Genomic DNA, 22,447 nt, shown 5'->3' on the forward strand with positions numbered 1-22,447 from the left:
GTTTGCTGGTGGCCACATTAGCACAGTTACAACAGTGAATGGTTTTAATCAGCAACTGTAAGACGTACGAGTGGCTGAACTTAACATTGACCAGACCATAGTTACCTTTTACCTTGTTACCTTTTGGCATCAAAGCATAGCAGATTGCTCTGCCATGGTAAAAATAGTGAAAATCTTGTTTTTTAGATGGATGAATATCTGTGTCACTTGTTAAGCCAGTGTCTGTTTGTATCTTCCACCTCAAGATTTGAATTGAATCCTCCTAACCCCACTGCACATTTTGAGTTTCATAATTTGCAACCATCACTGGCCCGTTACTTGTTTGAGGCAATGCCTATCATTTGAACCTGGCCATGAAACTTTAAGATTAACTTCAGCTAGTTCAAAACGGTATGCCACATCTTCTTTAAGGTACCAGGAAATACAATTGTGTGTCCTACCTGCTGAACATGGTAAGTCCAGATAACAAAATGTAAAATTATTTGCATTCTTTATCTGCCCTTTTCCAGAGAATCTTTACAGTTTATAAAGGAGAAACTAGTGCAACACTCTCCAGGACATTTCTCGAGCTTTACCCAGTGCCTACTTGCTGTGCCTCAGTTTGCCAAACAGAAGAAAGGAAACATTGACTTCGATGTACTGGCACCAGTTGTATACAAGAGTATGCCATTCTGTAAGAATTTGGGTTATTGGTTGAGGGGGTGGAAGCCCCACTCAGGCAACAACCACAGTCCCTGGCAGGCTGAACCTCAAAAGACACAAAATGAACGTGCGTTTATCTCTCAGTAGCTTAAAAAAGCAATCAGGCTTAACTTAGAAGCAATGTGTAAAGTATTTATGCAGCACACAAACAGTAGCAAAGTGAAAGCTCAACACAAGAACAATCCCAAACCAATATAGAAAAATAGATTACATTTTAATAAAATTATACCAGAGCGACAAAAATGCAATCAATAGAAGCGGAAATATTAAATATGAATGTTTTTAGTGAAAATAGTGCTAAAAACCACAAGGGACTACTTGATCATCTGGTGGTACTCGACCAGGGAAATTCACAAATTCAGGTTGACCACAATGGAGTGTGGGTTGGATACAGGTACCAGGTTAGGTCCGCTGAAAAGTTGCCTTCTCAAGCCTGGTTTTAAGAGTTCTGTTCATGTTGGGGGTGACTTTTAGTGCAGAGAGCAGGTCGAGCGTTGTGGGCAATCATTGTTGTTGCGCAAAGTTCTGGTTGTTGCTAGAGCTTCACGTTGGTGGTCATTGTGGGCTGTCGTTGTTGTAGCGTGAAGTGTATGTCTCGCATTGTCAGTCATCATGAATGGCAGAATTTCAGTGCAAACAGGCCCTTCTGACATCACGCAGAGACTAACTTCAGGATTTTTGCCTTTCCTTCTTGGAGGAGCTCGCACTGATGGTAACCAAGGGTCCAGAACCAGGGGGCACCTCCTGGGGATCAGGACTCACTCCAGCAGAGACCAGCAGCAGGGCTCAAGCAGGTCCAGCAGGTCTAGTTGCAGCTGGTCAGTTGGGCAGTTGCAGGGAAGCCTCTGAAGCTTGTTGGTTGGTACAAGAAAAGTTAAACTTTATAAAAGTGGCATTTTCAAAATTGTAACTTAAAAACCGACTTCACCAATAAAGAGGATTTTAAATTATAATTCATTAGTGGGTAAACAGTACATTTCTATCTGCTCCCAGTCTAAAGTAAGCACTTATTAAGTGTAATATGGTAACCGATTCTTAGTTAATGGGAGAGTATTGGACCAGGCCCTTTTTGCAGGGTTATCCCCAAACTTTTTGCCTTCCTATGCCTATTTTTCTGACCTTCTTTTTGTTTACTTTAGGACCCTCGTCATTTTACCAATGGTAACCAGTGCTAATGTGCATGTGCTGTCTCCTCTAAACATGGTATGATTGGTTTACACCGGTTTGGCACATTTGATTTACTTGTAAATATCTTGTAAAGTGGTATACTATATACCCAGGACCTGTACATTAAATGCTATTAATGGACCTGCTTTACTGCTTGTGCCACCCACAGATGTAGCCTTTCAAACCTGTCTCAGGCAGGCCACTGCAGTGCCTGCATGCTCAGTTTACTGCCTTTTTGACTTGGCATTTAAACTACTTGCCAAGCCCTAAACTCTCCTTGTAATGCACATACTTCACACATAGGGTAGGCCCTATGCTGAGGGTGCTGTGTAAGTAAAAGGTACGACATGTGCCTCACGTGTGGCATGCCCTGGTTGTGACAATCAGCCTATTTTGTTTCCCGCTGCTGTGAGGCCTACTCCTCTCCTAGGCCAGCATTGGAAATTTCCTTGTGCTGTTAAGTGGCAATACCTGATCTGAAAGGAGTGGCGTTGCCATGTTTGGTATGTTTAGAATGGTAGTGACAAATCCTGTTTACTGGTGTAGTTGAATTTTGCATTACTATTTTCAAAATGCCACTTTTAGAAAGTGGGTGTTTCTCTATACTTATGACTCTTTGTGCTTTGCAATACACATCAAGGCCTGGGTGACCGCTACACTTTCTGCATACTTTCCAGACAGCCACAACACAGGAAGGGTTGAGTGTGACAGAGGTTACAGCTGCATTAATCTGCAGACTGATGGTCTTCCTAGCTGGGAGTGGGAAAGGTTGTTTACACTTTATATTTGTATAGATTGTATCCTGCCCTCACACAAAGGGCTGATTCACTCCCTACTGACATCTAGAGCCAGGGTTGCGTTGAAAAGGGAGTGTTGTGCACTTGAAAGGGTTCATTTGAAGTCCCCCTCTGATCAGAGACATTTTGGCGTATAAGTACAGGGGCTCTGACCCCATGTGTTTTGAAGCACATTTAGACCTGGAACTGAACCTGTGTCAGAAAGGACTGCTGCACTGCTTAAAGTACTCATCTGGACTGCTTTTCTGGGTGTTGCCCTGCTGCCTGCAAACTGCTGCCCTGCTCAAAGGACTTAACTAGACTGCCTTCTGCCTACTGCTCCCTGACTCTGGTCTAACCAGACACTGTGTGTGAGTTGTAACCAGATGCTGCTGGCTCTACACATGTCCACATTGCCAGAGTACTGCTGGGCTGCCAGGGGAAACTGCCATTCTGCTACCTGCCTGATGTGGTGGCCTGCTACCTTTCTTTGTGCCCTGCATAATGTGCTCTCCAAGGGCTTGTTAGCTTCCCCATTGTTCTCTTAAGGTCTCAGGGACAGCTGTTGCCGGCTCCTTCCAACATTTCTGCACAGGCCCATTCTGTAGAACCAGTGCTCTGCCTTCCGGGAGCTAGGAACTGCATGACCACATTGCCCGAGTGTCTACTGATTTCGGCACTTTCTAATCATGAAGGGTAGTGCGGCCTGAGTGCCTACTGGCTTTAACTCCGCCTTGGGCGTCTCGCCGAGGGATCCGTGTTTCACCTTCCTCGTTCTACAGTGGAGTGTGGTGCCCCGGGTAATTTAGCAACCAGAAGCCGCACTCTAACCTCGAGTGGAGGCAGAGTGATGAGAAAGACTTTAGTCTCTATGCAAAAGTTGAGTTTGGCTTGAGTCCAGCATGCTGCATTCGAGTGCCACAGCCCCTCACCTCCCCTATCCAAGGCCTGGGAAACGAGAATGCCAAGACCAGCAACAACCTCAATGCCACTGGAGATGTACCCCAGCCTTGTGGCATTGTATCCAGGTACCTTTTGTCTCTAACAAGATGAACTGGGGTACCCCTGCTAGCCAGCAGCTAGCCCCAGTTCTGTGGCCTCATGTGACTCTACTCATACTAGCAAGTAAACTCGAAAGGTCCATGTTAGCCATGCTATGCTCCCCCCAGCAGTGGTCTCTAAGTGGTTACACCTGCCGGACTGCGGGAGTCAATCTAAGCCAGCAAGACTTTGGACATTCAGGGCTTCTGACCCGCTGTAGGTTTGGGGTGCCTCCTTTGTTCCGTATGACAAGAAAAAAGATACAGCAGGGAACATGTATGCCCCACTCGGGGAAAGTTTGTTACTGTGTGCAGTTCTTCAATATTGACGTATATGGTACATTAGAGGCGCAACTTAATTTGGTATTACCGTAAAGCCATGAGAAGTCACGCAGGGATTTTTGGCCTGCAATTGCTCGGATGCTAGGGGAAGTAACATGTATACTCTAAAGCTTCACAACTGCCTACTTGGTAATCACAAAGATCCTTCCCTGTTCTTCCCGTATATGGTATATATTCCTGTGCCCTACGTTTTGTTTCGGAATGCCATTGTGTCCACAGGACTCACCGTAAATTACCGTATAATGCATAATAGGAGTGCAGGTGCGCTGCCCCCTATGTGCTTATGGGGGTAATTTGTGATCCATGCATTTATGGTGACATGTGATGATTCTTGTGTGTCTTCATAATCTGGTATGCATTACATGTCCTAGAGATTCACTGATATATCTAGTTTTTGCCTGGTATTGTTCAGGATAACGAGTGCTATATAAATGACTGCATAATAGTCACAGTAATTATGATTTATGTAATTTTGGTCTTGTGTTATTTATAATATACTATATAATTTTTATATCATATTGTGTGAAGTCTCTTTTATGGTGTAGTCATTGTGTTTCAGTGTGAATCTGTTGCACAAATGCTGTACACATTGTCTCTGATGATAAGCCTGACTGCTCTGCGCTAAGCTACCAGAGGGTGAATACAGGTTATCTTTGGTGTGTAACTTACTTGCCCTGACTAGACTGGTGGTTTTTGCCTGGCTTAGCATACCCTAGCCAACCAGAAACCCCATTTCTAACAGAGAGTTAGGCCTCACAACAGTGAAAAAGACCTTAGGAGTTTTTCATTGCCAGAACATACATGTCTTTCTTTTTAAATACCATGCACCATGTCCTATGAGGCTTTATAGCCTACCTTACAGGTGACATAGCAGTATTACAAAGGAAGGTTTAGGCCTGGCAAAAGGTCTATTTTGCCTGGTCTAAATGTCAGTTTAAAACTGCACTTCAGACTGCAGAGGCAGGCCTGAGATATGTGTTAAAGTACGACTTTAGTGGGTGGCACAAGTGCTGCAGGCCAACTAGCAGCATTTAATTATCAGACCCAATCAGGTGTAGGCCAATGTACCATGTTTTAGGGAGAGAGCACAAGCACTTTAGTACTGGTTAGCAGTAGTGAAGCCAACACAAATGAATTGAGTAAAACAGGAATGGTGAAGGGAAAATATTTCAGGAAATACCACGCCCAGCATGTCAGGTCTAAGACATTCATATTTTCAAACATGCATAATCTTTTGCTATTTTGAAAATAGCAATTAACACTAATTATTCACCCTGTCCTCAAAGAATAGTTTCCTGTTTCTATTCCTGCTTTTTAGTTGCCTATTTTCAATCAATTTTATGCATCAATATAGCCAAGAGGCTGATTCATTTATTCATTCACTGAAGGCATCTGCATCTATTCAAAGCCCAATGATGGTGGATAGAGGCAAATGTGCATCTTCTCTGTAAGCACAGCAAGGGAACTACGCAGTCTGACATAGTGATGTACGTTCTCAAAACATTTTCAAATGGTAAGGTGTTTAACGTAAAGTACAACAATAAGCTGTTCCGATGTAGTTCAACATTTATTTTCTTAACACAAACAGATTTGAGTATTCTTTTTTGTGTGCTAATTTTTCACAACCATATCTATATTTCATATAAATAATCACTCCAAAATATCAAATAAAATTGATCATGATATATTTTAAAGTTACAAATGTTAGCTCAAATTGGAACATAAATGCCAACTTAGTTCATCATCCAAATCCCCAGATTCTGAAATTACACAGACTATTGATTTTATAAACAATGTAAAGCAAAACAATTTCATGGTGTTGAAGAAAAAGTAAAACAGATATGTGTTTTATTTCTTATTTTAGACAAAATTCATCACTTGAACCAGGTTTCATCTTTGCCAATAATTTTAGGATTGGTACTTATGCCCTAAATGAACATCTAAGATACTAGAACAAGTCTCAGATCGTAAATAGTGTTAGTTTAATATAGTTATTTATATTTTGATATTACTAGAAATATAATGGCAAATTGCTAATTCACTATCAACTTAATGACCTACCCTTGAAAGAAGCACAGCAGATCTAACAAAATTGTGATCATGTCATAAATGTTTTACCTTTTATCCAGTTTTCATTAAATACATTGTATGTACTATTCTCAGCTAGATCATCAATATATTTCTGAATATGGATTTTTATTTCTCTCAAGCAAGATAGATTAGTTAATCTAGACATTGAGATTTCATGTTTACATCTGCAATGTCACGATTGTGTACTACCTAGAATCCAGAATACATTGCGATTGCACCTGTATTCATCTTTTTGGAATGCTATAATCAACAAGTGCAGCAAATAATGAAACTACCGGTAAGTCTATTAATGCTGATACATTAACTGAATGTGTTAGTATTTATAACAAAATAATAATAATTATTATTAAAATTAGAAATATAAATATATGAAAACCTTCAGAAAACAATACCTAGTTGCAGGTGAAGTAGAAATCTGTTCACAGTAGTATATCATAATAAGTGCTAAAATTATTTGTAACTTAAAATGAAATAGCCAAAATGTCAGTGAGGTCACTGAAACTTTATTTATATTGGTGCATCGTCTGTGGTATTCTGTTTCTGTTTGGCACATACACTGGACCATAACCTTACATCCTGAAAACATCTTGCCCTTAATTTTTTTTGTTGTAAAGAATTCCTTCCCTATATTTCCTACTAGACTAAATCGGTTATAGCTACTTACACTCCCTACAAATTGCTCACTTTCCCCAAAATCTTCAAATCATTTATATTCCTTTGTGCTGAGCACATATTGAGTACTCCCAGTCTTAGGCTAAAAACTAAAAGCAGCTATTTACTTCATAGCCTGCTTTCCTTCTAACAACAATGCCAATTTTTATATCTTTGACTCCAGTTGGTGTGCACTAGTGATGGTTCTCTAATTTATGGGATTTTACAGACATCTTAAAAACTGTTCAACTCCCTATATCCTCAAACATTCAAATCTTGAACCCAGTCTACTCTCTAACTACTGTCCAGTATCAAGTCTCCCATGCTTAGGGAAGTATATGGCGAAATGTAGAACAATTCAAATAAATGTCCTCATTTTCCTGACACAGCTGTTTTTGGATTATCGATTGATCATCAGATTTGGCTTCCAGCCAGGGTGCAACATAGAAACAGCTACCTTGCAAATATTGCACTATGTATAATAAGTTTGGGATAAGGGAGATTCCTGTCTATTTCCATGGTAATGCCCTGGGAGGCTGCACCTCTTTTTTCTCCAAAATACAGTGTGTGGTACAAATTGTGAGTTTCATTTCACGGAAAGCTGCAGTGGCCTGTGGCATTGCATAAGGCTTGATCTTAACCCCTGCACTGTTCAACATTGAAATGGTGCCACATAGTCTGATTTTCAAAGAATCAGGTGTCTGCATGAATCAAAATGTGGATCAAACAGTTATACTTAATAATGTCTACACTTGTGAACATCCTCTCTCTACTCAAGCCTGGTAACGCTTTACTCATGGACGTCCAAAAACTGCCCAAGGCTAAATCCACAAAAAACAAACTTTGCCCTTATTGTATGTAAGCATAGCGTCCATTTCAAGCCTTCATTTATATATCCTGACCATTTAACACTTTTTCTTTTGCTCTCCCCTTCAGACTCTGCTCTCTCTCCCTCTTTCTCCACACCAACCAAATTACCAACTCTGCAAATAACTTCCATCAAGTCAAAAAAGCCAATCATCTTTTTTCTTCAAACCAACTTCAAACTGTTATTCCAGCTCAATTCATCTCAATAATGTATTTCAGCAATGCAATATTCATAGGAACCCCACACATATCCCATCCCTCGATAAAGGAAGTAATACACTCATTTGATATATTTATTGAAAAATACAAAAATGGGAACACCTGTGGATACTGTGCGTCTTTTCACTCACTTTCTAAACTAATTGTATTGAACTCATGTAGCATTTCGTATACACCTCTTCTCCTGTAAAACACACCTATTCGGCCGACTCCAAACCATCTCAGGCAAACTAAGTGATCTAAAAAGCCAAAGTTTCTTGTTTCAAATGTTCTCATGCACAAACACTCTGCTTCTCCAGAACAATATCTTCTTAATGGAACTTCTTACTCCTTGCAAACAGTACTAAACCCAATCTCCTCAAATTTGGGAAACACTTAAAAGTACAAATCTTTCAATTCTATCTGAACTAAGAATGATCCTTTCCTTTCTTTATTCTCTACTTTCTTTGCATTTTATCTTTCACATTACCAGGTTACTCAATTATTGTCTCTTTCCTCTTCCAAAACATTCATCTGTAAAGTTATTTAATATCCCTGTGGTGCTGTGTGCTATTAAATCTACTATATAAATAAATAGATACCCCTTCCAAGATGGCATTCATGTTCCAGTGATAACAAAATCATTCAAATCTTCTGATTTAAATATATAGGCCACACCTCTCCACGTTGATGTCACTTCACTGATTTATGATCAGGACCATGTCAAATGCAAGACTCTCTGCATTGTGCATGAGGCCCGCATGTTCTATCTCCCTCTACCAAACATGGTGCATTCCACTTGGCCAAACACTTTTGGTCAGGTACCCAAATAGACTCACTAGTATTTTGGCTAACTATTAACATTTTAATGGCATTACCCTATGTATTTCATGCTCTTTCCTATGAAACTCTGGGTATGTTTGAAAAGTATCTGTTCTCTCATTCTTATGGTCTTACCAAGGGAGCTTTTACAAGATAAGCTTGTTGCCCTACACAATTATATTACCTTAACATGTAAACAATCGCCCTCTACCATCTGTAAGCCTCCCATCTCATTCACCAATAGAACTCTCAAAGGAACACTTAACAGTGTGAGTAATTTAGATAACCCATTATTACAATGTGATAACAGTAAATAGACATCTGTTTAAAGTCAATGTTGGACGTCCATAACAAACCTTTCAACTATTTTTAACTAATTGGTGCAGCCGCCTGGAACAAACTGCTTGGAGTCATTTACTTCTTAAATACCATATGGTTTTCAGAAGCATAATCAATATTCAATTATTAAAATAGCTTTTGATAAAGCCGTTTTCTTAGTAGCAGCATATGTCTGTCAATATAGCACCCTTCTTTTTAGTACCCTGAGAAAGTCAATCTAGAGAGTCAAATTCACTTTTGTCCTTCACTTAACCTTTGGTGATACCTTGGATGCTGTAAAATGCTAACTTACACTCAGTAAAATATTTGAGCCATTTGCTTAACCACATTCAGATAGATGGTCCCTGCAGAAGCTGAGCATAGGCGACTAAAGAAGGGAAAGAGCTGTAGCATACATCTTGAATGATGTTTCATAAAAAAATATTTCATGAATAGCACTTCCTGCCCTGTGGCTCAAGGTAGATAACAGCTGGTAATATTACTCAGCTCAATGGGGCTAATGTTATGGACTTCAGAATGATAGTAAACTAATGAGCTTGGGGATCAAATCTGGACCATGCCAGATACATAAGGAAATATTCTAAACTGCTGAGCATGCTAAGCTCTCTCGCTGTTTTAAATGCAAGTAATAACACACATAAGCACAAGAAGTTTACTGATGTTATGAGAATTACTTTCAAGTAGGCACACTATCAGTTATTAATAGCTCTGACATAGTTTGGCCATATTATAATGAGACAAATATTTAGGAGCCTGTACTACTAAATTAGAAAGCAGCGTTTGAGATCACAAATGTTTAATTCCTCTAGATATAAGTGCAACTGTGGATGGAGTATGAAAGCTAGAAGGGTTAATGCAGTTAATCTGATCTTGACAGTTATTGCAGTCTGTGAAAAATGACAGCGATGATAGATGGAGGTTCATTTTGTAGACAAAAGCATGTCTGCTTTATAAGCAAAAAAATAATTCAGGGAAATAAAAGAAGTTCTATAATGTGTATGCAGCACAATGAAAATCATATTGGATAGCATTTATATTGGTGTTCATTATTTAGAGGTATCAACCGTTATTGAAAACTTAAACCTACTACTGCAAAATAACTGCAAAACAAGCAAACAAATGCAGTTTTAGTTCCATTTAAGAGATAGCAATTCTCCAAGCCAAACTGAGTTTCTTTGCTGAATGTCAGATTTTCCTTCAGAAAAATGTATCAAAGACAATAATATATTATTTGATGTTTTTTCCTTATATACTTAAAGAATGCTAGATATCAGAAGAGCAGCATAAAACACAAAAAAAGTTGATCAGTATTCCCTCAAGCCCATAATTTATAGTAGCTTCAAATCTCAATGATTATTTATTGATCAAGCATTCCAGATAATCAGATGGCAGTGAAACATTGTTTTCGAGTCAACTGAGCACAAAGCTATTAAAAACATTTCAAAAGTACTTGGAGTACTATCAGCATGGTTAGACATCTCCTGCTCGTTAATCCGATGAAACAATGGAGGGAAACAGCGTTTACAACGCTGTCAATACCACGCTGGTAGCTTACAACACGAACGTTACATCGTCTGCGTTGTTACCACGCATGGCATTACATCGCAAGTCATTTCTACGACTTGCGCTAGATGGCGCGCAACACCAGGGAATGTGTTGGAATCCAACACATTCCCTGCTGTTGCGCTAATTGGAGTAGGAATAGTAATTTATACTATTCCTAAGTCCTGCACACCATCTAGTGCAAGTCGTAGAAATGACATGCGATGTAAAGCCATGCGTGGTAACAACGCGGACGATGTAACGTCCGCGTTGTAACCTACTGCGTGGTAATGTATGGCGTAGTAACGTTATACATTCAACAATGGAATTTTTTCAGCATTGCATATCCAATTAAAAGAGGAAAGTGCAGACTTCTGTGCATTCTAATGAACTGATTTGAACTGTTATTGTAAATTGAATGTTGAACTTGATGTGTAGATTTTAAACTGGCAATAAAGACATCTGCAGTAGCTCACACTACTTTTGGCAGGATTCATACAAATTGATCTGTACATGCAAATCCATCATTGACTAACAACATGCGAATTCCACATTGATTTGGACATGAAAATCCAGCTTTGATTTGGTCAGACCCATCCACATTGATATGGGCATGTGACTGTAGCAATGTTAGGGACATGGAAAGTCAGCATTGCTGTGCACATGCAAAAACAGCATTGTTTCAGACATGCTAATCGCCAACTGATTTGGACACCGAACAGTGTAGGAGTCATGCAGTGAAGGTTGATTTGACAAGACGACAAATAACGGCTACAAACTGAGCCTCTATCACAATGGTTGGAGCATTAATGTATCATCTGCTGTCCAATTAAATATACCTTCACAGCATGACACGAGTGCATGTGTCCTAGTGTATGTAATACTTGATATTTGTTTTCCATGGTAATATGAAAAGTTTACATAGGAGCTTGTGCCTATGGTCTACCAACCTCGCTATGCCCATAGTAATTTGCCCTTGGATTCTTTTGAAATGCTCTCTACAGATCATATACATAGGTACAGGAGTGCACTTATTCCATGCTCAGTGTCTGATTCCAAACTGTTCTTTATGGAGTCTGTCTCTTCATGCAGCACTGAGGTTTTCCCAGTGCAGTGGTCTATCATAGATATCATAAAAGATGCAATAAATGTATTTCTTATTACAAATATTCATCTTGTTCAATTTAATATTACAGATATTTATTGAACTACTATGTATCATTCTTCACATCCATATTTTGAAAAATGTTGTTTCATTATTTATTTGTTTTAAAAAAAAGTAAACAAGCAAAAATATAAATATGCCTGAAAATCAGCTTGGATCAACAACTGTGAAATGCATCTTTCCCACAAACACCAAATTCAGAGTGGGCTGCTAAGACAGTGGTAAAATCATAAAGCATTTACAACGAGCGTCATGATTCCTGATTTCGAATTTTCCACTCATAAATTTGGCTCATCTGCAGAAATCATGAATTTCCACATTTGTTTGCAGAGTAGCGACAACCAACTGTTTATTGTAGTAACAGTTATGATTTTTCCAGGATGTATTGCCATATTGCCTCACTCCAGAATTGCTGTGAGGAAGCATATCACGTTAGGTTTTTTTGTTATCTCTTTACAATACATTGAAGACATTACCCAGACTCAATATATGAAGGTCAAATGATACAGTTTGTGAGGGGATAAAATAAAAAGAATTATGTTTAGGCGTATTCTCTGTGAAAGGACTTTTTTGCCACTGAGTGCAAAGTGAAAAAAGAAATGCGTCAATAAAATAAGACAATAAGAGGTACATATAGTATGGACTGCATTTTTCTTAAACGACTAAGAGATCCATGTGTTTGATTATGGGCATGAATACATTTCTTCATACATGCATGTTTCAACATGTATGTCATGATCTGGGGAATATCTGCAACTAATGTTTTTAGAGTAAATTCAAAATTACATTTTTATTATTATTATTTTACCAATTCATTTATTAATTCATCCATTCTCTTTATTCTAGCATTTCATTTACACCTGGGCCTACTCACGTCTATTGTCATCAGCCAATCGGAATGTAAGCGCTTAATTTTTTCATGTTCATCTGCAATATTACATGAGAGAGTGAATTGAGGTATGGCTGCAGGGTCCGTCAGTCGTTCATCAAGGCAGATGCGTGAAATAAAGTTTGGAAGGCCTGATAATGATGGTGAATGGTAGAATTACATGGAAAAGGCTCTTCTCCCATGGAGGCCCGAATTGCACTCAATGACAGGGTATCTAATGATAGCAATTTGTTCAGAGAGCCATAGAAGTTAGCTCTGAAGACTGGCAGGCACAATCTAGTGCACTGAAGTGTGAAACACATGTAAATGTCAGTGGGATAGTTATGTGAGAGGCGTGTGAGTCACTCCCACCTTTTTAAAAAAACATAACATTTCACTCGCCAGCCTGAAGTTGCCCATATTCATTAACATTTTGCTGCTTGACACTAATTATTGACCCATCTGTTGCCATCCTTCCAGCTCTTAGGTCCTCCAAAAATATTGTAGGTCCTGCAAGGTGAGAATGTCTCTAAACTTTGTGAGTCACCGTAAATTGATTGCATTTGCAATGATTTAGCTAAGGACATATATACCTATGTTTGATCACAATTTGACAGTAAGTCCTGATTACTGTACTATTTCAGTAAAATGAAATTACTTACTGTTAGAGTAACATTGAATGCTTGAGAATGTTATGTATTTTTTTCAAATGTTCACATATGTTTTTAGAGCCTTGCATCCCACATTGATTATGAAGAGAAATTGACAAAGGAGTGCTCGTAACAAAGTAAAACAATAAGCAAAAGCACAGCCTTCTGACCAGGTTGTGAATAAGTAAGCACACAAAAATTCAATCTTGCTGAGTTCTATTAGATTCTAATACATGGTTGTTCTTCCATCAAAATGATCATATTTTAGCAGTATTACATGTAGCTTTTTATTGACATCACAAAATCTTTTGCTCAGCAAACTCTAGGGACATGTGGAAATCAAGTGTGCCCGCAAACATTTGTGGAACTGACAGGTGTAGCACTTTTTGAAGATTACAATTTGTTAACTTTGCAAACCTTAAATTATCACAAAATGCATGTTTGTGCAAGAACTTCACCACTACCTAATCTTTTAAGATTGTGTCAAACAACAAAATAGAAACTTCTTTTTTGTAGTTTCCAAATTATGTCTACGTTTGTGATTCGTTGTTTACCATATCAGTAAGAAAGCATGTTATCATGAGTTGTCATTGTGCACATGTTCTGTTAAATTCACGTGGTTTCTCTGGCAAGTTGTTGCTTGGATATTTAGTAAAATCCTCCACTCTGTTTAAGTTATTCTTTAGGATTGTTCAAACATTGATATCATTGCTAAATGTTGTCATAACATGCAGAAAAGTGTATTACAATTCAGTACTGTAATTGCTTGGCCTCAAAACAAAAAGAAAATGGAACATGGTGACACACATCCACCGGAAAGTAGGGAATGGGGTTCTGACAAAGTGATATGTACATACTTTTATAGTTGAAACAGTATATAGAATGGGCATTCATTAAATTTAGTTCTGTCATCTTGGCCAATGCTTTTAAAGTCATGATAGATGAGTGATTACAGAACTGATACACTTGCTGGTCATTCATCCTTTACTAGAAGTCTTGGTAAGGACTGACATCTGGAATTTCCTGTTGCTGAAAGAAAAACTATGAGGCAGAGTCAAAGACTAGTCCAGTGGTTGTCGGTATCTTTTTGAAAAAGGGGATTTACCACTGCACAGTGGGAGAGTATGGCAAATGTGGTCCGAAATCTTGCCTGTGGAGTTGGGTGTTTAGACTCTGCAGGAAAAGAATGGTTAGATTGGTATGTTAATCCAATCTAAAAATCCACACTATTTGTTGTAATACATTTTATTGAATTAACACAACATACCAGCAGGAAACATATGCCTGCTTTCACTTGTTCCAAAACATAGTATCACAATTTAGAGTATTTGACTCTTCCTGAGAGCAGTAAAGATGCACTTTAAACATATTGGTCCAAATTCACACATGTGAATACATGTGTAGATCTACTGAGATGTACATCTACTCCTATACCTAGGAGTAACTCTATGCTTTTCTACTCTTCACCATTTTTAAGATTTACACATGGGTCTGGACAGACATGTCTTCCCCTTAAATTGGAAGGGGAGTACCTCCTACATCACAATTTAAGAGTTTAAAGTTACTACTAGTAAATTTTCACCTGTTGGTGAAGTTCTCCACCAAGAGGAGCAAATCCCTATGGGAAATTATAGAGATATGTAAAGAGGTTTTTCATTAAAAAATAACAATATTCTAGTGAATTATATAAAATAATAATTTTTTACATGGAAGTAATAAAACATAGTTTGATGGCATGTTAACTCATCAAATTCAATGTGTATTAAATAATAAAATAGTTTAATATATTGATTTCATTTATAAGTTGTAATATATGAAAAACTACCCTCACTAACAGTTATATTTTTAATAGATTTTTTGTAAATTGCATTGCATGATATGCATTTAAATAATATAATTACATTTTATATTTGAAAAATAAGTTAACATTTTAATTTAATGTCTTTACATTAATATTAATAATAATAATAATAATAATAATAATATTTATTCAACATGAGTCACAGCCATAAAAGAAAAAACATTACAAAGAATAAAAATATTGACAACAGGATAATTGCTAGCATCATAATGCCAATGTGCAAGAATCACAAATTAACAATATAAATATTAATCACTTCCACCATCAAATGAGAATCCAGATACAGTTCTGATACTCCCACCAAGCTGATTGTTGTTGTTGTTGCATAAGCTTTATTTCGACAGATAATTTCATAAAAACTATAGAAAAACGTTTAAAAAATACTAGCAGAATAAATGCAGCATACAACAACCTATAAACGTATAAAAACAGACAGTACAATTGAATAGACTATCAGACCCACGACACATAACACAATTGTCATATTCAATTAGTTAAAAATTGATACACCACATATTGGCCAAAAAACCTTAGAGTCGTAGATCTGATTGTTGACACAGAAGAGAACCCATGATTAAAATCCTGGACCAATTCGTTAGGGCCAACTTATCACATAAAGGGGCGGATTCCGATCTGGGTCGGAAAGCACTCCGACCGAGCCGGATCCGGAGTGTTTTCCGACTGAGCCGGAGTCCTGCAGTCCGACCGAACGAGTACGATGCGGCCGTATGCTGTCGGACTCGGTTCCGTCAGACTCCCATAGAAGTCAATGGGAGCCGGTTGTACAACGCCTACATGGGCTCCCATTGACTGAATGGGTACGTCGCGGACAAGTGTGCCCCCTAATGTGAGTACGCATCGGTGCCATCTGCACCGTACATGCCTGTGTTGGGGAGACCCATGGGTCTCCCCCTGAGTCCGAGTCATAGGGCTGCGGGTGACAGGGGGTCCGACGCGAACCCCCAATGGCAACCACCCGAACGATTTGTGAGCCAGACACTCCGGCTCGCACAGGCTGTCCGACGCGTGCATCGTACTGGCTCGGTCGTGAATCACATCCATTGCACGCCACGGTTAGCTTCTGACGGAGACGTACGGAGCGGTTCGGACCCGAAAACGAGTCGGTCGGTGAATTTCATGTAGCTCGCATCGTACTTGCTCGCTCGTACAGCTGTAGGAGTTGGGCGGAAAACACCCATACGGCGCGTAGTTTTTCCGGCCGGATCGCATTCGGTGCCCTTCCGACCCGGATCGGAATCGGCCCCAGAGTGTGCATAATCACCACACCTTTTTAGTCACCTTTAGAATGTCTAGACTTGAGTGCAGCTCTTAAAAAGTTAACAGCACAAAATAGCGTATGGGCATTAGGCAGAAGCTGTAGATACAGTAAAGCTACACGGACATGACTAAATCTAATTTCTTTTAATAGTGGTTTAAGAAACAGTCGCCTAGACTACATAAAATATTGGCATAAAAAACAAAATGTAGGGTATCCTGTGGAGACCTATTGTCGCAGCCACAGGGACCTCTGTTTTCTAAATGCACAACAAGCCAAGAGGTGATGCCAATAAATGATGCAACAAGTTCAATCTAAAACGGGTAATTAAAAATCTATAATAGGCATTTGTTAATGGTCTTCATTTCCAACACTGACTTCACTAGGACATGTCCTCTTACCCTGGGTTTTCTAAGCTCCATTTCCTCCCTAGAGGCCATAGCGTGCTTATAAAATTTTTATTTCACTATGTGCTTGTCCTGTACTTTCACTGCGTCGTGTTGTATGAAGGTATCTGCTCTGCCTAGAGCCATAAGGGTATCCTTAACGTATCTCATCCATGGGATTTTTAATCCATGGTCAAGTGAGAGACAATCCTCAATCATTAGTTGATTGAAACCCACCTCCTTACTGGTCCAAATCTTTACCCAACATAACAATGGTATAACCACTGCAGAATCCATAATATACCTCATTCCTAATTCTTCGTGTACTGTGTATGCGGTGATACCCTGGGGAACTTTCAACATTCTTCTGAGATATTTATTTTCTGTGGTTTGAAGAATATTAACTGCTAAATAACCCCATACCCCACTTCCATACAGCACCTTAGAAATGCAGAAAGAATTGTACAATTTTAGTATTACCCCCGATGACCATGTACTTAGTCTGTGTGCATAATTTGCGATTGCTCCAATTGATTTTCTCATATAAAGTGTCTTCCCCTCCTGCAAAAGTTTAAAATGAAGCTTTTCATTGAATAAAAGCATAAATGGGAGAAGGCCGGGACCTTTGCTAGCCTATGAGTACCTACTTTATAGGTATTGTTTCTGGTGGCCTGCTTACCGAATTCCATAACGTACGATTTTGACAAGTTCGGTGAAAGGTCCATCCCACTCATAAAGGCCATGAATCCATCCAATAAAACCTGCAAGCCTCTAGATGTTCGAACTAACAATACTGTGTGATCTGCATACAACAGGACTGGGACTGATCTTCTGCCTATTCTGGGGTATCAGCCTGTAAATCGGTCAGAGATGCTTTCAGTCCAATAATATATAACGTAAATAATAATGGGTCCAATATACATCTCTGTCTCACCCCTCCAGAATATTTAAAAGGGTCAGTCATGATCCCGTCCTGGGTGTACCTGACTGTAGCAGTAGTATTAACATGTAAGGTCATTGAAACATTTATAATCGCAGGGTCAACCCCGAGGTCACCGAGCAGGGACCAAAGTTTGTGGTGGTTCACCCGATCAAATGCTGTGGTAAGGTCCATAAAACCCGAAAAAAGAGCAACAGGCTTAGCTATTGTATATTTCAAAAGATAGAGGTTTTGGCATTGGTCCGTTGTTGACCAACCTATGCGGAACCCATATTGTACCTCTGAAATGATTTGGTTAGTGTCCGTCCAGTCTAAGAGCCTGTTTAATAGTACTTGGCCAATGACTTTCACTGTGGCATCAATGAAGGATTTAGGGCGGTAGCAGTGAGGATTGTCCCTGTCCCCTTTCTTGAATATTGGGACAATAGTGGCCGTAGACCACTAAGGGGGCATTATTGTCCTCACAGCAGTATTTAGTACCCTGGTTAAAACAGGGGCCCAGACCTCTATGTTGTCACGAAAAAGGACCGGGGGGATCTCATCAGGACCAGGGGCCTTATTCTGTGACAAGCCCTCAATGCCCAATCTCAGCTCATCAAAACTAATAGAGATAACTCTGGTGCCAGAGGGAGAACTGCCGTCCATGATGGATTCCTCACTATGACCATAATTATACACACCCTCGAAATGGTCCTTCCACTGCTCTGGGTCTTTAGAACAGGGGCTGTTAATAATCTTCCCAAAAAAGGTACAATCTTTCTTTTCACATGCTTCTTTCAGCTCCTCCCACGCTTGTTTCTGTAGCAAGCGCTTCCGCTCCTTAATGGCCCCCTTATAATTACTTCGACAAGTTGCCACCCAGGCACTGTCACATGGGATCTGTTTCACAGCCTTCTTAAGTTGCCGCAAGTCTGGGGAGCATTCACTATCAACCCATTTCAGTGAATCCGCACAAACAGTAGCAACGGGTACTTTCAATATACTGGTGACTGATTGTGCAATTGTAACAAATGCATATATGATTTCTTCTCCCATGACTAAGTCTAAGCACTTTAAAATCTCCTGTTGCCTCAAATTAAAAAGCGCTCGGTTAAAAAGAGTAATATCCAGCTGTGACCACCTCAAACACCTCCCTTGATTGGTTGCAACAAGTGAACCTACAATTACCTTACGGTGCACAGTCAAATTACCCGGCAGTTCGAGCACCAAAATCAAGTGGTTGTGATCACTAAAAGGGCTGTGCTGGATTTTAAAAGAGAGTATAAACCCCTTCAAGGAAAAGGAAATAAAAACAAAATCAATAATTGTTGCAGAGCCCCTACCTTTATAGGTGGGCCATGAAAAGAGGTCAGGGTGCTACACCCCCAAATCTATGGTATATATTAGTCCATAAGTATCTAGCAGAGTATTAAATTCCTGTCCTTGTAGAGAGTGCTCCATGTGCAACCCGTCCCTGATCGCACATGTAGCCCCCTCACATGTATTCAATACTAAATCTGTACATAGATGGCAATTAGAATCCCCCACTAAAATAAAATCACCCTGTAAAAAACCTTCACCCTGTAACAACTCCAAACAGCCATTTAGCTGTGCCAGACTTGAGGGGCCGTGGGTCTTTTGTTTTGTGTTATAAAAATGAATTCAAGTGAAACAAGGTAATCTGCCAACCGCTAATGTCAGCCCTCGTGCAATTTTAGAATCCCAGTTCAAGTACATCACAATTCTGCAGAGCCTCAGATCTATACAAATAATTAAGCCACTCCTTGCTCTTCCCGTACTTGAGCCCACTGCCGGACATAAGAAGGTTTTATAACCATCAAAAAAAGGTTATTTTCAGTCTCCCATGTCTCCTGGAGACAGATGATATTATTGTAGTTGCATTTTAGAAAATATTTATTAAATATATTTACTTTTTTCATATATATATATATATTCACTGAAAAAAACATAGGTTTCAGGGGCGTTATAGTTAGCCGGACATTTCCCTCGTACAAAACCATTGAAATTCCCCTGTTATAGTTAGTTCAGCTAACTATAATTCACGCCCCCGCAATGCACTGCTGATGACGTCACATATTACATCACTCATGACATGGTCAGTGACATCACTGATGACATCTCAAATGACATCACTGATGAGGGTCTAGAGGGTCATAGTATTTCTACCCTGCCCCCTTTATATATTTTACACACTTATTCCACAGACTTCTTCAGCCTCGCTTCTACCGAGGCACAAAATGGCTGCCAACAGTTCCTGGTTTTGAATGTTGACAACCACTTGACAGCCAATCAGCATTCAGCGCGTGATCGGGAAGGTGCGTGTAGGGTGCGCAGAGGGTGCGCTCAGGGTGCGCATAGGGTGCGCGGATTCTCCGAGGCCATAGATATATATGTACATTTAACTGCAATTTTCTCAGGAACTACTCAACAGATTGACACCATTTAAGCAAAAGGCACGAGTCTGAACTGAGGACTACCTCTTTGCCAAATTTGGTGTAATTCCGTTCAGCAGTTCGGGCTGTAGCTGCGGCTAAAGGTCCTATGGGAAGATGCATAGGGAAAACGCATTTTGGGCCCCCCCTTTTTTCTCAGCCCCCGCTTGACGAATCACCCCGAGACTTTCAGGATAGGAGCGGACCAGAGCTGGCCAAAAGTTTGGAAAAGTTAGCGAAGATTCGTCAACCGGCGCCAGACTTATTGGGAATAGAATGCTGCGGATTTCCTATGGAAAATAGATCCTAACTATAACTACCTACTGGCGACCGCCAGTAGGTAATATATATATATATATATATAAAATATGCATATGCAGAAGGAATCGCTTTCCCAAAAGTGTCCCGATAAAAGAACCAGCCACTCCAGAGCTGTTGCAAAGGTAGCTATTGTTTATTTAGCGGTAGACGTAAGATAACACGTTTTGACTCAACAGAGTCTTGGTCACATGACCACAACAGTTTCGTAGGCATCTTAATACTACGTCAGTACGACGATATGCAACCAAAATAGAAAATAGATGCTTGTTCTGGTTTCACAAGCGTGTAACCAATACACAAGTTGTGTCTATTAAAATAAGGAAGTGTGTGCACGGGGTGTAAAATAATCCATTATATACAAAGTGCATTAATACAAAAAATAAATTAAAAATTAATGAAAAACCAATTAATGTACTGCACTCATCTGTGGTACCTGCAATTAGTAGCACTCCATTTCCCATAATGCCCTATATTATTTAGCTAAAAACAAGTCTATACTACACATTAAATCTGGGCTCCTCGTCTTGCCAAGGAGATAGGTGGACTATAAAGTGATAGCAATGTTAGTCAAGACACCATATAAAGTGCCTCAGAATGACTACATGTTCTGGTTATTTATTAATTGGAGAAATGGTCAAGTACTCAGGCACATTGTTCGATTTCTCCCTGGTGTAGGGGTGAGCAATTAGCGCAGGTCCATTGGGTTGATCAGCAAGAAGTAATTAAAGAATATTAGAGGACAGACCATAGTCAATTTGCCATGTGCAAATCTAAAATCTGAAAAATTAAATGCATAACTAACATTTGGTAATCATGCCCTGTCTATCAAATCATCGATTATCACTCTAAATAATTATAATGCTCACAAACCCACTTTTATCACCTCATTGGGCCAAGGCTGGGGAGGGTGAGAATGGAGAGAAAGGTACATAAAGTAGAGTAAATATGAGCTAGGATCAAGAGAGCAGAGGCAGCTATCAATCATAAGAATGCCTCAAGAATTCCCTGTAATTACCCCATGCCTGACATTTCACAGTACATCTGTGGTACAATCAAATAGAAACCAAAGTCCAAGACAACAAATACACCAGTCAATAAGCTAACTGTGTGTGAGGAAAGAAAGAAAGGAGGATAAACAGTTGGGACTGTGAAAAACATCAACATGGGCTCATAAGTGTGAATGTAACTCTTCATCATTATTCATCCCATCCGGGAACAAACAACCAACCAGCTTGCAGAATAAATCTAGATTCAATTCTACATTTCTCTATGACATCCTCTGGGGTGTTTCAGTACAGTATCTATGCTGAAGAGCTCAGCTTTGGTCAAGCCACTTTGGTGTGCCTCATGGAAATTTCTAGCTGTGCTGTAGCTCAGGTCATTATTTGTTATGGCCCTCCAGTTTTCCAGAATTCTTTTCTAGACCGGGAAAGTGGTTGATATACCACTTGTCACAAGGGCATGTTATGGCACAGACCACAAAGTCGGTCTTACATGTGATCAGTTTGTGAATTTTCCAATTCTTATTAACTCTTTGAAATTTGGTATCTGACTTTTTACTACTGTGTCTGCATGCTTTGCAGGTCCCACAGCGTTTGAAGCCCTTGATCCCCCCAAGCCAATTAGTGTTTTTGGGTCTTAAGTGGCTTTGGACTAACCTTTCCTGAAAGGACACATTTCGTTGGTATGTTATGTTCGGGGTTATCCCTATTTTACTCTTCAACACTGTATCCTGAGTTAGAATTCCCCATCTTTTCTTGAGAATATCTCTTAGTTTGCCTGCTTGATTGGTTTATTGTGTGATGAAACATATTCACTTACTCTTTACTGGGTCTTTGTTAGGTGTGGTGCGAAATAAAGCCTGTGTTCTAGGGGTGTTGTCAGCTCTCTTTTTGGCCAAATCGAGTTTGTTTTGTGGGTAGTCCCTTTCACAAAATCTCTCTAATATCTCTGTTCTAGTTCTCACGTAGCCCAGATCTGAGCTACAGTTTCGCCTAGCTCTCAGGAACTC

At 39.5% G+C, this 22,447-nt stretch overlaps 1 protein-coding gene across 3 annotated transcripts in view; it reads left to right on the forward strand.

The window, feature by feature from the left end:
- The window catches only part of GRM5 (glutamate metabotropic receptor 5), a 967,034-nt gene that overhangs the window by 898,264 nt on the left and 46,323 nt on the right, over positions 1 to 22,447 (forward strand). The window contains exon 9 of one of the 3 annotated variants that reach the window (XM_085623142.1): positions 12,549 to 12,602. The exons of the other annotated variants lie outside the window; for them this stretch is intronic. Coding sequence (XP_085479268.1) covers positions 12,549 to 12,602 — 54 coding nt within the window. The remainder of the gene's footprint in view (positions 1 to 12,548; positions 12,603 to 22,447) is intronic. 3 annotated transcript variants of the gene reach the window in all.

Source organism: Triturus cristatus, chromosome 8, assembly GCF_964204655.1.
Source record: "Triturus cristatus chromosome 8, aTriCri1.1, whole genome shotgun sequence".
Taxonomy (NCBI): Eukaryota; Metazoa; Chordata; class Amphibia; order Caudata; family Salamandridae; genus Triturus; species Triturus cristatus.